Below are 15901 nucleotides of genomic sequence, written 5' to 3'. Positions count from 1 at the left end.
CGCTGGTAACTTCCCGCTGGTTGATCTACTCACATTTGCATGTTTTCGAACTGCTAAGTTGGCAGAAGCTGGGGCTGACAGCGGAAGCTCACGGTGCTCCCCGGATTCGAACCTGCAACCTTTCGGTCAAGAAGCTCAGCAGCTCAGCGCTTTAACCCACTGTGCCACCGGGGGCTCCTAAAACCATAATATAGATCATATAAAAAACAGTATAACAATAAACCATAATATAAAACAATAAACAGTAGAACAATTGTCATGAATGACTTTTCAATGACTTTGAAGCATAGGTTCTTTTTATTGCAATTTCCAGTGTGAGAAGGTATATCAGATTACAGAAAAACATTTAGACAAAGAATGACATTGGACATACAGACCTACGGATTCTATGCAACTACATTGGATTCACAATTACATTGCTTAACAAAGAAACAAAGGGGAATTACATTTTCACTCAACATTCACACACATGTACACGCATTCATCCACGTGCATCCAAATGTTACCATATCCTTTTCTCCCTCCTTGGAGAAACACCTGTTAGGCCAGACTCTGCTTTCCTGCAACCTGTCAATGCATAGTTCCATAACTTCTATAACTTCATAACTTCAAAACACCAAATGCATCCTTTCCCTAAGAACAATGCCAAGGACCAGATCTCCGTTTTCCATACAGCAGAACCTGACTCCTTGCACAAAATCTAAGACTCCAAAAGCACATTTCTTCCTCTTCCCTTGATAAAGAAGCCCCAAAGTGACCAGACTGCTCCTGTGCAGATCTGCCACTCTCCATAGGTACACTATCTCTCTCCTTCCCATGGAGCAGAGCATAGTGGGTGGAACAGACTCCTCAGGTCTGCCACACTTTGAGCATTATTAGACTGAGTCTTTTATAGGAATATTCTGCTGATGTAGTCCCAAAGTTGTAAATTAATGATAGACGTCTTTCATCCTGGATACATCCCAGTTTCCTGGCCAGATGTTGATCTTCTTAATTGGTGTTGACAAACACAATGCTTGTGTTGACTTCCTTCTTAACATAAAGAATGTTGCAAACATTTCCTTAACTTGAAAGAACCATTGTCACAGTTCTTATCAGTTCTTAACACTCCCTCAGTCACCATTGCAGGAAAGGAGGGAGGACACCAATCTAATCTCACTGGGGAGTGAATTCCACAAGCAGGGGGTCACCACGGAGAAGGCCCTGTCCCTTGTTCCCACCAAACGCGTTTGCGAGGCCGTTGGGACTGAGAGCAGGGCCTCCCCGGAGGATCTTAAACTATGAGGCGGAACGTAGAGGGAGATACGTTAGGACAGGTAAGCTGTGCCAGAGCCATATAGGGCTTTATAGCCAAGACCAGCACTTTGAATTGTGCTTGGAAATGGACTGGCAACCAGTGGAGTTGACATAGCAGGGGGGTGGTGTGCTCCCTGTATGGTGCTCCGGTGAGCAATCTGGCTAGTTGATGTTTCCAAACAGTCTTCAAAGGCAACCCCACGTAGAGTCCTACAGCTTGAATCCATTGCTCCATCGTGTCTCTAGATCAGTGGAAATCAAGCTTCTCCCTTCCTCAATGTGACCTCCTTTGCAACATTTAAACATGGCCATCATGTCCCTTCTCAGCCTTCTTTTCTCCAAGCTAAGCATACACAGCTCCCTCAGTCCCCTGCTCTGGACATGTCCGAGTTTATCATATTCTTCTTGAATTGTTGTGTCCAGGACTAGACGCAGAACTATTCCAAGCAATAACAACAGAATAGAGTGGGACTATGATTTTCCTCGATGTAGACCCTATACGTCTATTGATGCAGCCTAGAATTGCATTGGACTTTTAGCTGCCTCATTACTGTAGACCCTTGTTCAGCTTGTGATCTCCTAAAACTCTTGTATCCTCTTTGCGTGGACTATTTTCAAGTCAGGTGTCACCCATCCTGAATCTGTGCAATTTGTCTCCTTGCACCTTTGTGGACTGCAGCTCACCTTGTTATTTTAAAATCTCACTTTAAAATTTGCTTCTTTTACAAAGTTTTTGGACCTTTAGATTAATATCATGCAGTTTGATTCATATTATATTGCATTTTTTAACAATTGTATTGTATGCCATTGTTTGGAGAACAGATAATGTAGTGTTATCTGCTGCCACCTAGCGGTCATATATAAAACGGCATGCTTTGTGTGAAAATGTTAATGTACTGTATACAAATATGTGCACTGGAATCCAATATATGTGATGTAAATTTACACATGTCTTGCCATTGAATGAAAATGCTAAGAAAACAATTTTCTGAATTGCAAAGCTGCTTAACAAGACACTCGCAAGAGTTCACAATGAGCACCGGGCCCAAGGTGTATCGACGTGCATCGATGCGCAAAGAGCATTGGTCATGATGCGCACCAGTGCATATGGTGCTTTAGTGTGCATTGTGATTCTATGTGCATCACTCACTGAGGCACACTGCATATTGATGTGAATTTAATATTTTGCCAGCTCTCCATTGTATAGTAGACTCTCGGTTAACCGGAACTCAAGCAACCGGCAAAAATGTGAAGAAAATAATAATAATAATAATAATAATAATAATAATAATAATAATAATAATGTATTGTCGAAGGCTTTCATGGCCGGAATCACTGGGTTGTTGTAGGTTTTTTCGGGTTATATGGCCATGGTCTAGAGGCCTCTAGACCAGTGTTTCTCAACCTTCCTAATGCCACAACCCCTTAATACAGTTCTTCATGTTGTGGTGACCCCCAACCATTATTTATTATTATTTATTATTTCTTGCATTTATTGACCGCCCCTCTCAGCCCGAAGGCGACTCGGGGCGGTGAACAACAACAACAAGAAGACAATGTACAGTGAATAACGACCATACAACAGACAGATACAACACAACATATACTTATACTAAAAAATCCGCTTCGTCAGGTCCTGGGGTCATAGCCGAGTTTCGTAGTCCTGGTTCATTCCATTGTCAATTTAACTACATTCAATTGAAGGCCTGTTCAAAGAGCCATGTTTTTAGGGCCCTACGAAAGGCCATCAAGGAGGGCGCCTGTCTAACTTCAGCAGGGAGAGTGTTCCACAGCCGGGGGGCCACCACCGAGAAGGCCCGCTCCCTCGTCCCCGCAAGACGTGCCTGTGAGGCAGGCGGGACCGAGAGAAGGGCCTCCCCGGATGATCTCAAGGCCCTCGTGGGCTCGTAGGCCGAGATGCGGTCTGCAAGGTATTTTGGGCCGGAACCGTTTAGGGCTTTGTAGGATAACACCAGCACCTTAAATTGGGCCCGGTAGCAAATCGGCAGCCAGTGGAGCTGGGACAGCAGAGGCGTTGTATGCTCTCTGCGTCCAGCCCCCGTTAACAACATGGCTGCCGCGCGCTGAACCAGCTGAAGCTTCCGGGCCGTCTTCAAGGGCAGCCCCACGTAGAGAGCGTTGCAGTAGTCGAGGCGGGGATGTGACCAAAGCGTGTACCACCGTGGCCAAGTCAGACTTCCCAAGATACGGGCGCAGCTGGCGCACGAGCCGAAGCTGTGCAAATGCTCCCCTGGTCACCGCTGAAACCTGGGGCTCCAGGCTCAGCGATGAGTCCAGGGTCACACCCAAGCTGCGAACCTGCGCCTTCAAGGGGAGTGCGACCCCGTCCAGCACAGGCTGTAACCCTATACCCTGTTCGGCCTTGCGACTGACCAGGAGTACCTCTGTCTTGTCTGGATTTAATTTCAGTTTGTTCGCCCTCATCCAGACCATTACAGCGGCCAGGCACCGGTTCAGGACTTCGACGGCCTCCTTAGTAGCAGGTGGGAAGGAGTGACAGAGTTGGACATCATCTGCGTACAGATGACACCGCACCCCGAAACTCCGGATGATCTCACCCAGCGGCTTCATGTAGATGTTAAACAGCAAGGGGGACAAGATGGAACCCTGAGGAACGCCACAGATCAATGGCTGTGGCGCTGAACAGGAGTCCCCCAGCAACACCTTCTGAGTACGACCCTCCAGAAATGACTGGAGCCACCGCAAAGCAGTGCCCCCAAGACCCATCTCCGCAAGGCGCCCCAGAAGAATACCGTGGTCGACGGTATCGAAGGCCGCTGAGAGGTCCAGGAGCACCAACAGGGACACACTCCCCCTGTCTAGCTCCCGGCGCAGATCATCCACTAAGGCGACCAAGACCGTCTCGGTACCATGTCCCGGTCTGAAACCAGACTGCGCCGGATCCAGACTATCCGTGTCTCTCAAGAATACCTGGAGTTGTGAGGCCACCACGCTTTCCATGACTTTGCCCAAGAAGGGAAGATTGGAAACGGGCCGAAAGTTGTCCAATTTAGTGGGGTCGAGTGATGGTTTCTTCAACAGCGGCTTTACAACAGCCTGTTTTAGGCTCGCTGGAATCTTGCCATAACATTATTATTTTTTTGCTACTTCATAACTGTAATTTTGCTCCTGTTATGAAACATAATTTGGGAGTTGTAGTTGTTGGGATTCATGGTTCACCTACAATCAAATAGTATTCTGAACTCCACCAACGATGGAATTGAACCAAACTTGGCACACAGAATGCTCACGACCAACAGAAAACACTGGAAGAGTTTGGTGGGCATTGACTTTGAGTTTGGGAATTGTAGTTCACCTACAGAGAGCACTATATCTGGACCAAACTTGGCACAAATACTCAGTATGTTAAATGTGAACACTGGTGGAGTTTGGCAAAATAGGCCTTGATATTTGGGAGTTGAAGTTTACTGGGATTTATAGTTCACTTACAATCAAAAAGCATTCTGAACCCCACCAATTATAGAATTGGGCTAAACTTCCCACACAGAACCCCCATGACCAACAGAAAATACTGTGTTTTCTGATGGTCTTTGGTGACCCCTCTGGCACCCCTTGGCGACCCCTCCAGGGGTCCCGACCCCCAGGTTGAGAAACACTGCTCTAGACCATGGCCATATAGCCCGAAAAAACCTACAACAACCCAATAATAATAATAATAATAATAATAATAATAATAATAGTAATAATAGTAATAATAATAATAATTACAGAAAATGAACTCATCAAACTCCTCTGGGACTTCAGAATTCAGACAGACAGAGTTTTGGAGCACAATACTCCTGACCTCACGATCATGTTGAAAAACCAAGTATGGATCATCAATATTGCAATCCTCGGCAGCAGCAGGATTGAAGAGAAACAACTGGAAAAGCTGACACGATACGAGAGTTTAAAGATCAAACTGCAAAGACTCTGGCACAAGCCGGTCAAGGTGGTCCCAGTGGTGATTGGCACACTGGGTGCAGTGTTAAAGACCATGGCCTGAACTTAAGCACAATTGGTGCTGACAAAATTACCATCTGCCAGCTGCCACCTTACTGGGATCTGCACGCATTATTCGCTGATACATCACACAGTCCTAGACACTTGGGAAGTGTCCAACGTGTGATCCAATACAACAGCCAGCAGAGTGACCTTGTTTGCTGTGGACTCATCTTGTTGTGTTTCTAATAATAATAATAATAATAATAATAATAATAATAATGATAATAATGATAATAATAATAATAATAATAATAATAATAAAGAGTGAATGCCGTAAAAACACAATCCAGAGCAGAAGAGAAAACCGGCAAAAGAGGGCTCTCCATGGACAGTTCCTGACAAAAATTGAGAGCCCAATTGACAGAGAAGAAACATGGCTGTGGCTCACAAATGGAACTCTGAAAAAGGAGACAAAGGAGGGCCTGATTCTGGCAGCACAAGAACAAGCCATTAGAACCGATGCCATCCAAGCCAGAATTGAAAAGTCGACAACAGATCCCAAGTGTAGACTCTGCAAAGAAGCAGATGAAACAAAAGATCACATCCTCAGCTGCTGCAAGAAGATCGTGCGGACAGACTACAAGCAGAGGCACAACACCGTTGCTCAGATGATTCATTGGAACTTGTGCCACAAATACCATCTGCCTGCGACAAAGAACTGGTGGAATCACAAGCCGGAAAAGGTTACAGAAAATGAACACATCAAACTCCTCTGGGACTTCCAAATTCAGACTGACAAAGTTTTGGAGCACAATACTCCTGACCTCATGATTGTGTTAGAAAACCAAGTATGGATTGTCAATGCTGCAATCCCAGGGGACAGCAGGATTGCAGAGAAACAACTGGAAAAGCTGACATGATCTGAGGATTTAAAGATCGAACTGCAAAGACTCTGGCACAAGCCGGTCAAGGTGGTCCCAGTGGTGATGGGCACACTGAGTGCAGTGCCTAAAGACCTTGGCCTGCACTTAAACGCAATCAACGCTGACAAGATTACCATCTGTCAGCTGCAAAAGGCCATCTTACTGGGATCTGCATGCATTATTTGCCAATACATCATACAGTCCTAGACACTTGGGAAATGTCCGACGTGTGATCCAATACAACAGACAGCAGAGTGACCATGTTTGCTGTGGACTCATCTTGTTGAGTTTCAAATAATAATAATAATAATAATAATAATAATAACTAGAAAATGAACACATCAAACTCCTCTGGAACTTCCGAATTCAGACTGACAAAGTTTTGGAGCACAAGACTCCCTGACCTCACAATCCTTTTAGAAAACCAAGTATGGATTGTCAATGCTGCAATCCCAGATGACAGCACGATTGCAGAGAAACAACTGGAAAAGCTGACACAATTGTTGTTCATTCGTTCAGTCGTCTCCGACTCTTCGTGACCTCATGGACCAGCCCACGACAGAGCTCCCTGTCGGCTGTCACCACCCCCAGCTCCTTCAAGGTCAGTCCAGTCACTTCAAGGATGCCATCCATCCATCTTGCCCTTGGTCGACCCCTCTTCCTTTTGCCTTCCACTTTCCCCAGCATCATTGTCTTCTCTAGGCTTTGCTGTCTCCTCATGATGTGGATCCTTTATTTCCTGGAGGATGGACTGGTTGGATCTTCTCATAGTCCAAGGCACTCTCAGAACTTTCCTCCAACACCACAGCTCAAAAGCATCTCTCTTCCTTCGCTCAGCCTTCCCTAAGGTCCAGCTCTCACATCCGTAGGTGACTACACAATACGAGGATTTAAAGATCTTACTGCAAAGACTATGGCACAAGCCAGTCAAGGTGGTCCCAGTGGTGATCAAGACATTGGGTGCAGTGCCTAAAGACCTTGGCCTGCACTTAAACACAATCGGCGCTGACAAAATTACCATTTGCCAGCTGCAAAAGGCCATCCTACTCAGATCTGCACGCATTATTCACTGATACATCACACACTTGGGAAATGTCTGACGTGTGATCTAATACAACAGTCAGCAGAGTGACCTTGTTTGCTGTGGACTCATCTTGTTGAGTTTCAAATAATAATAATAATAATAATAATAATAATAACAACAACAACAACAACAACAACAACAATAATAATAATAACAATAATTTTTATTACCTGCCTCTCCTTGTAGCTCAAATATTTAAATAATGCTTTAATTTAAAAGTAACATGTAACCACAAAGTGTTACATTTTCAAAATTTTCAATGTATTTCAATATTAATAGAAAATCAAAGCAAAGTTTATCGCATGCTAAAGTATGGGATATAGCATTAGTTAGGCCTATTTGTTAATAGTAATTCTCAAATAGCTACGTGAGGTCTGACCAAAGCAGAATACAATGGGACTATGACTTCTCTCAGTCTAGACACGAGACTCCTATTGATGCAGTCCAGAATCGTCTTGGCCTTTTTCGCTGCCGCAACACACTCTTGGCTCATGTTCAACTTGTGGTCTATTAAGACTTTTAGGTCCCCTTCTCATATCTTTAGCCAAACATCTGGTCAATTCAAATATACGGTTTTTGATCTGACTCTACTTCCCTTTGCAGAAATTGGAGCCTTTCATTCTCGCCAAAGACATTCCCCCTGACAAACACCGAAGCCTGCAAGGCGCATCGGCAACGTGTAGACCAAAAGTAAGTGGTTCAGAGGTTATGAGGGAGGGAAGGACAAGGATGAAAGACATAGAGTCAGCCATTTCCCATGACACGGTAATATCAGCAATGGTAACTTATTAGTAATTAAGATATCAACGAGTTGCCATTTTCAAATCCACTAAAAGTCTCGGGTTAACTCATTGGGTGATTAGAGTAATGAGCAAAGTAACTAATTCCTTTTGAAAGATAACATTCTGGCTCTGTTAACACATCAGTTCTTAAATGCTTATTGTGTTCATTCCTAAGCAGAGCCGTGTTTTTACTAACTGGGCTTTAGCACAGCTGGTTAATCACCAGCAATAATAGATCACATCAATCAAAAGGTTGGTAGTTCAAAGCCAGGGTCGGGGTGAGCACCTGACCTTCAGCCCAGCTCACTGTCCACCTAAGCAGTTCAATAACAGGGAAGCCCCTGAGCTCTCTAACTGGAGGTCAGCTGTGACCAGCAGTGCTGCAGAATTTGAAGCAGCACGAGTGGAGGGTAAAAGGGAGAAATGTGCCAAGAGGAAGGTGTGTCAAGCCAACCCTGATCAGGACCGCCTTCCACCTGGAAACTGATGTCCTCAGGGTGGAAGAATATGTGGATCAAGAATAGGGCTCCACAGTCACCTTTGGACCCATCACCAAGACACTACATTTGGAGGACCATCATCCTAGGGCAGTGGTTCTCAACGTTCCTAATGACGCGACCCCTTAATACAGTTCCTCATGTTGTGGTGACCCCCAGCCATTAAATTATTTTCGTTGCTACTTCATAATTGTAATTTTGCTACTGAATCGTTATGTAAATATCTGATATGCAGGATGTATTCTCATTCACTGGACCAAATTTGGCACAAATACCCAATATGCCCAAATTTGAATACTGGTGGGGTTGGGATGGATGGGAGGATTGGTTGGAGGATGGGGTTTGGTGGGTGTTGACCTTGAGTTTGGGAGTTGTAGTTCAGCTACATCCAGAGAGCACTGTGGGCTCAAACAATGATGGTTCTGTACCAAACAGCACAAATACTCAATATGCCCAAATATGTACACTGGTGAAGTTTGGGGGAAATAGACCTTGACATTTGGGAGTGGTAGTTGCTGGGATTTATAGTTCACCTACATTCAAAGAGCATTCTGAACTACACCAACAATGGACTTGAACCAAACTTGGCACACAGAACTCCCATGACCAACAGAAAATACTGGAGGGGTTTGGTGGGCATTGACCTTGGGTTTTAGAGTTGTAGTTCGCCTACATCCGGAGAGCACTGCGGACTCAAACAATGATGGATCTGGGTCAAATTTAGTACGAATATTCAATATGCCCAAATGTGAACACTGGTGAAGTTCGGGGAAAATAGACCTTGACATTGGGGAGTTGTAGTTGCTGGGATGTATAGTTCACCTACTACCAAAGAGCATTCTGAAGCCCACCAACGTTAGAATTAGGCCAAACTTCCCACACAGAACTCCCATGACCAACAGAAAATACTGTCTGTGATGGTCTTTGGCGACCCCTTAGACACCCCCTCACGACCCCTTCAGGGGTCCCGACCCCCAGGTTGAGAACCACTGTCCTAGGGCTACAGGAGATCGCCTAAGTAAGTTAAGTAAGTAAGTAAGTAAGTAAGTAAGGAATTGTAGGAGTTGTAGAGAAGGCTGAGAGGAGATATGATAGCCATGTATAAATATGTGAGGGGAAGCCACAGGGAGGAGGGAGCAAGCTTGTTTTCTGCTTCCTTGGAGACTAGGACGCAATGGAACAATGGCTTCAAACTACAAGAAAGGAAATTCCATCTGAACATTAGGAAGAACTTTGAGAACTGTGAGAGCCGTTCAGCAGTGGAACTCTCTGCCCCGGAGTGTGGTGGAGGCTCCTTCTTTGGAAGCTTTTAAGCAGAGGTTGGATGGCCATCTGTCAGGGGTGATTCGAATGCAATATTCCTGCTTCTTGGCAGGGGGTTGGACTGGATGGCCCATGAGGTCTCTTCCAACTCTTTGATTCTATGATTCTATGATTCTAGTCCAAAACACTTGACGGGCTGAAGTTTGCCCATGCCTGGTGTAGATGGTATCCTAAGGCAGAATTAGATGACAAACCAATGAAGTTATAAGTACCTTTTCTAACCTTATTTTCCTGCCTTTTCTCCTTCCTTCTACTTTTCAAGGAGCAAGTGAAGGGAAGGCACCCTGCTATCCATCCCCAGGGAAGGCGGCAGTATTTGCTCCAGATGAAGATGCTAGAAATCAGAAAAGAGGTAACGAGGTCGAAAGAGAGATGCCAGCCTTTGACTTAATCCAGAGAAAAGGTTTCATTGTGTAAAAAGTCGAAATAATAGGGCTGGAGTTTATAACCTTATTTATTTATTTATTTATTTATTTGGTTTACTTTTACCCACCCTTCATAGAATCATAGAATCAAAGAGTTGGAAGAGACCTCATGGGCCATCCAGTCCAACCCCATTCTGCCAAGAAGCAGGAATATTGCATTCAAATCACCCCTGACAGATGGCCATCCAGCCTCTGCTTAAAAGCTTCCACAGAAGGAGCCTCCACCACACTCCGGGGCAGAGAGTTCCACTGCTGAACGGCTCTCACAGTCAGGAAGTTCTTCCTAATGTTCAGATGGAATCTCCTCTCTTGTAGTTTGAAGCCATTGTTCCGCGTCCTAGTCTCCAAGGAAGCAAAAAACAAGCTTGCTCCCTCCTCCCTGTGGCTTCCTCTCACATATTTATACATGGCTATCATATCCCCTCTCAGCCTTCTCTTCTTCAGGCTAAACATGCCCAATTCCCTAAGCCGCTCCTCATAGGGCTTGTTCTCCAGACCCTTGATCATTTTAGTCGCCCTCCTCTGGACACTTTCCAGCTTGTCAACATCTCTCTTGAATTGTGGTGCCCAGAATTGGACACAATATTCCAGATGTGGTCTAACCAAAGCAGAATAGAGGGGTAGCATGACTTCCTTAGATCTAGACACTATGCTCCTATTGATGCAGGCCAAAATCCCATTGGCTTTTTTTGCCGCCACATCACATTGTTGGCTCATGTTTAACTTGTTGTCCACGAGGACTCCAAGATCTTTTTCACACGTACTGCTCTCGAGCCAGGCGTCACCCATTCTGTATCTTTGCATTTCATTTTTTCTGCCAAAGTGGAGTATCTTGCATTTGTCACTGTTGAACTTCATTTTGTTAGTTTTGGCCCATCTCTCTAATCTGTCAAGATCGTTTTGAATTCTGCTCCTGTCCTCTGGACTATTGGCTATCCCTCCCAATTTGGTGTCGTCTGCAAACTTGATGATCCTGCCTTCTAGCCCTTCATCTAAGTCGTTAATAAAGATGTTGAACAGGACCGGGCCCAGGACGGAACCCTGCGGCACTCCACTCGTCACTTCTTTCCAAGATGAAGAGGAAGCATTAGTGAGCAGCACCCTCTGGGTTCGTCCATTTAACCAATTACAGATCCACCTCACCGTAGTTTTGCCTAGCCCACATTGGACTAGTCCACATTGAACACATTGAACCCCTTCTCACCTCGAAGGGGACTCAGGGCGGCTTACACAACCAAGGCACAATTCGATGCCCGTAACGTACAACAGCAGTAAAACAAAATAACGCAAATTAACAATCAGCAGCAATACATTACATCTATACTCGCTAAAACCAATAAAACCAATAAAAAAATCATACAAACCGATACAAACCAATTACTCCTTATTGCCGGTCAATGTTCGCTATCTCTTAGTTCAGAGTTTCCTTCCACATTTATCAGTCCTGCCGGTCCTATTTGTCTGGTTGTCCTTACCTAGTTAGCAGATTGCCCGAAGGCCTGGTCCCACAACCACGTCTTTACCTTCCTCCTGAAGGACAGGAGTGATGTCGACGCCCTGATATCCACTGGGAGCGAGTTCCACAGGTGAGGGGCCACCACTGAGAAGGCCCTGCTCCTCATCCCCACCAACCTTGCTTGGGAAAGCGGTGGAGTCGAGAGCAGGGCCCCCCTCAGATGATCTTAAATTCCGTGGTGGGACGTAGAGGGAGATACGTTCGGACAGATACGCTGGACCGGAACCGTACAGGGTTTTGTAGGTCAAAACCAGCACCTTGAATTGGGCTCGGAACTGAACCGGCAGCCAGTGGAGCTGACACAGCAGAGGGGTGGTGTGCTCTCTGTATGTCGCCCCGGTGAGCAGTCTGGCTGGACCAGTTGAAGTTTCCGAACCGTCTTCAAGGGCAACCCCACGTAGAGTGCGTTGAAGTAGTCTATTCGGGATGTAACAAGAGCGTGGACCACTGTGGCCAGATCAGACTTCCCAAGGTACGGGCGCAACTGGTGCACAAGTTTTAATTGTGCAAAAGCTCTCCCGGCCACTGCTGAGACCTGGGGTTCCAGGCTCAGCGATGAGTCCAGGATCACTCCCAAGCTTATCAATATATTCACTACCATGTTCAGGAGGCCTGCACTGCTGAGTTGACGAATCAGCTAAATGTGTTTGAAGTCTAATTAAATACCTTTTAATTGATCCATCACACAATTTTCAGTCCATTAAATGGCAGTTTAAGCATTGCAGTCTGAATCTGGTTGGTTTTCTTGAAAAATGGGAAGACTCGTTGGTTCCATTGTTGAATGGTGAGTCAATGCTTAGATGAATCCCACTGAATCATTGAGTCTACTCAGGTGAGCACTAACAGTTGGACCCAATCTATTTGTTTATATGTCTGCAATTAAAATAAATTACTTGATCCGTCTTTTCGAGGAAAAACAATTACGGAGTCCCGTGGGCACTTTCAAGACTAACAAGTTGTATTTGGAACACACTTTTGTGAGTAGTTTATTTATTTAGTAATAAGCAAGTTTATTGGACCCCCTGGTGGTGCAGCAGGTTAAACTGCTGAGCTGCTGAATTTGCTGACCGGAAGATTGGCGGTTCAGATCTGAGGAGCAGGGTGAGCTCCCACTGTTAGACCCAGCTTCTGCTAACCTAGCACTTCAAAAACATGCTTTGTTCGAATACTAGAATACTGTGCTGTCACATGCTGGGCCTGTGAAAGTCTATAGACTTTTCTGAATGCCCAACGGGATGCCGGGGGTGCCTCAGCTGAGCGGCCTTTCGGATTTTCCCACACAAAGTTATTTTAAAGACTTAGAAAGTTCAACAAAGTTTTTATTGTTGCTTAAATCTTCAATAAATCAAACAAATACTTCAAGGCTTTGGATCAACTGGTGGGTGGCTTGCTTAAATCTTGTCCACAAGGGACAGGCAACTTTCTTCATAAACTGTTTCTTCCTTCTACAAGGGAAATCCTTCACCCCTCCCTGGGCAATCTAACTTAAGCTCTGCTGGCATGGGCCCTACACCCGGTCCAAATTGCATTATGGCTGCCGCGAGTGGTCCTTACCAAACAGAGTCCTTTAGTAGATTTCCAAGAGGAAAGAAGGCTTTCAATTCCCAGCGAAGGCTGGCTGTAAAACCGTGGAGCTGTATTTCTCCAACAAAGGCTATGCTGTAGTTCTCTGTAGAGCTGTGGGACTGAATTTCCCCCCAGCAAAAGAGCTGTAAAAGACGAAGCTTTCTACAGATGGAACTGATTCACGTCCTGTATGAAAGGCTTCTCTGTGTGAACAGAACTAGAGGTCCCCTTTTCCCCTCCTTAACCCAGAAAAAGGAGTGGAACTAGAGGACATAATGATAATGGGTCATTGGTCCTATGATTGCAAACCAAGGGAAGCTACCTTATTGCAAAATGCATGGAACTTTAGAATACATGCAAACACTCAATAGAAAGGAAAATAAGTTCCTTTCTATTGAGCCGTACCAGCACAAATACTGTGTCCAGTTCTGGGCACCACAATTGAAGGGAGATGTTAACAAACTGGAATGCGTCCAGACGAGGGCAACTAAAATGATGGAGAACAAGCCCTATGAGGAGTGGCTGAAAGAGCTGGGGATGTTTAGCCTGCAGAAGAGAAGGCGGAGAGGAGACATGTACAAATATTTGAGGGGAAGTAATAGGGAAGAGGGAACAAGCTTGTCTTCTGCTGCCCTGGAGACTGGGAGGTGGAGCAATGATTTCAAACGACAGGAAAGGAGATTCCACCTGAACATGAGGAAGAACTTCCTGACTCTGAGAGCTGTTCAACAGTGGAATTCTCTGCCCCAGAGTGTTTGTTCCATGTGCAATGCTCATCTATGTGCAATTCCACTTTTACAACCTGGAACTGAATATAGGCACTCTGCCTTAGGCAAAAATGTCTAGCCGCTTACATAGAGATGCTTACACCTACTAAAATAGACCAGCAAAATCCCAGCTGCAATGTGTGGAGGATACTGGGAATTTCTATTGAACTACTAATCCCAAGTTCCCCTGGCGAGTAGGGATAATTGTTGCCACAGTGTTGACTCAGATGATTGCTGTGCATACCACGATAAGCATATTTCTTTTCAAACTCAGGAAGAACTAAAGAGACGCCTGCGCGAAGAAGCCCGAATTCATAAGCTCCAAACAAGGGATCTTGACAGGAGAGGAGTCCTGGGACCCGTGCGGAGAAATAACAGCTCGGATGATGAAGACCTGCTTGGCCAAACCTTCAAAAGAAACCAAGGTAGGCAGTATGTTCTCTCTAGGAACATATTAAGTCCTCTTTGGGAAGACCAAGTGGGGTGGTATTATTATTATTTTTATTATTTACTTTGCTTATATACCGCTGTTCTCAGCCCAGGGTACAAAATAATAATAATAATAATAATAATAATAATAATAATAATGATGCCTGAATTGAAAAGTCGGCGACAGATCCCAAATGTAGACTCTGCAAGGAAGCAAATGAAACAATAGATCACATCCTCAGCTGCCGGAAGAAGATCACGCAGACAGACTACAAGCAGAGGCACAACACCATTGCTCAGTTGATTCATTGGAACTTGTGCCATAAACACCATCTGCCTGCGACAATGAACTGGTGGGATCACAAGCTGGAAAAAGTTACAGTCAAGATACTCTGGGACTTCCGGATTCAGACTGACAAAGTTTTGGAGCACAAGACTCCTGACCTCACGATCACAAAGTATGGGTTGTCGATGTTGCAATCCCAGGTGACAGCAGGATTGCAGAGAAACAACTGGAAAAACTGACATGATATGAGGATTTAAAGATCGAACTGCAAAGACTCTGGCACAAGCCAGTCAAGGTGGTCCCAGTGGTGATCGGCACACTGGGTGTAGTGCCTAAAGACCTTGGCCTGCACTTAAACACAATTGGCGCTGACAAAATTACCATCTGCCAGCTGCAAAAAGCCACCCTATTTGGATCTGCACACATTATTCACTGATACATCACACAATTCTAGACAATTGGGAAGTGTATGATGTGTGATCCAATACAACAGCCAGCAGAGTGTCTGCTGTGGACTCATCTTGTTGTGTGTCAAATAATAATAATAATAATAATAATAATAATAATAATAGGAATCTTTAAGTCAGAAGTTCCCAAACTGTGTTCCACAGAACCCTAGGATTCCACAAAAGCATGGTAGGGGTTCTATCAAAAAAACTCTTTTTGTTGTTGTTTATTTGTTTAGTCACTTCCGATTCTTGGTGACCTCCTGGTCTAGCCCATGCCAGAGCTCCCTCTTGGCCGTGGCTACCCCCAGCTCCTTCAAAGTCACTTCAAGGATACCAACCATCCATCTTGTCCTTGGCCGGCCCCTCTTCCTTTCTCCTTCCATTTTCATTGTCTTATCCAAGCTTTCCTGTCTTCTCATGATGTGGCCAAAGTACTTCATCTTTGTATTGTCGAAGGCTATCATGGCTGGAATCACTGGGTTGTTGTAGGTTTTTTCGGGCTATGTGGCCATGTTCTAGAGGCATTCTCTCCTGACGTTTCGCCTGCATCTATGGCAAGCATCCTCAGAGGTAGTGAGGTCACTAGTGATGT

General features: G+C 45.0%; 1 protein-coding gene across 1 annotated transcript in view; it reads left to right on the top strand.

Annotated features, from left to right (window-relative positions):
- The window catches only part of CCDC198 (coiled-coil domain containing 198), a 38619-nt gene that overhangs the window by 19398 nt on the left and 3320 nt on the right, over window positions 1-15901 (top strand). Inside the window, exons 3-5 of the mRNA XM_060753625.2 lie at window positions 7873-7959; window positions 10134-10223; window positions 14420-14570. Of these exons, the coding sequence (XP_060609608.2) occupies window positions 7873-7959; window positions 10134-10223; window positions 14420-14570 (328 nt within the window). The remainder of the gene's footprint in view (window positions 1-7872; window positions 7960-10133; window positions 10224-14419; window positions 14571-15901) is intronic.

The sequence above is a fragment of the Anolis sagrei genome, chromosome 1 (genome assembly GCF_037176765.1).
Source record: "Anolis sagrei isolate rAnoSag1 chromosome 1, rAnoSag1.mat, whole genome shotgun sequence".
NCBI lineage: Eukaryota > Metazoa > Chordata > Lepidosauria > Squamata > Dactyloidae > Anolis > Anolis sagrei.
This window is presented reverse-complemented; position numbering and strand designations above follow the sequence as displayed.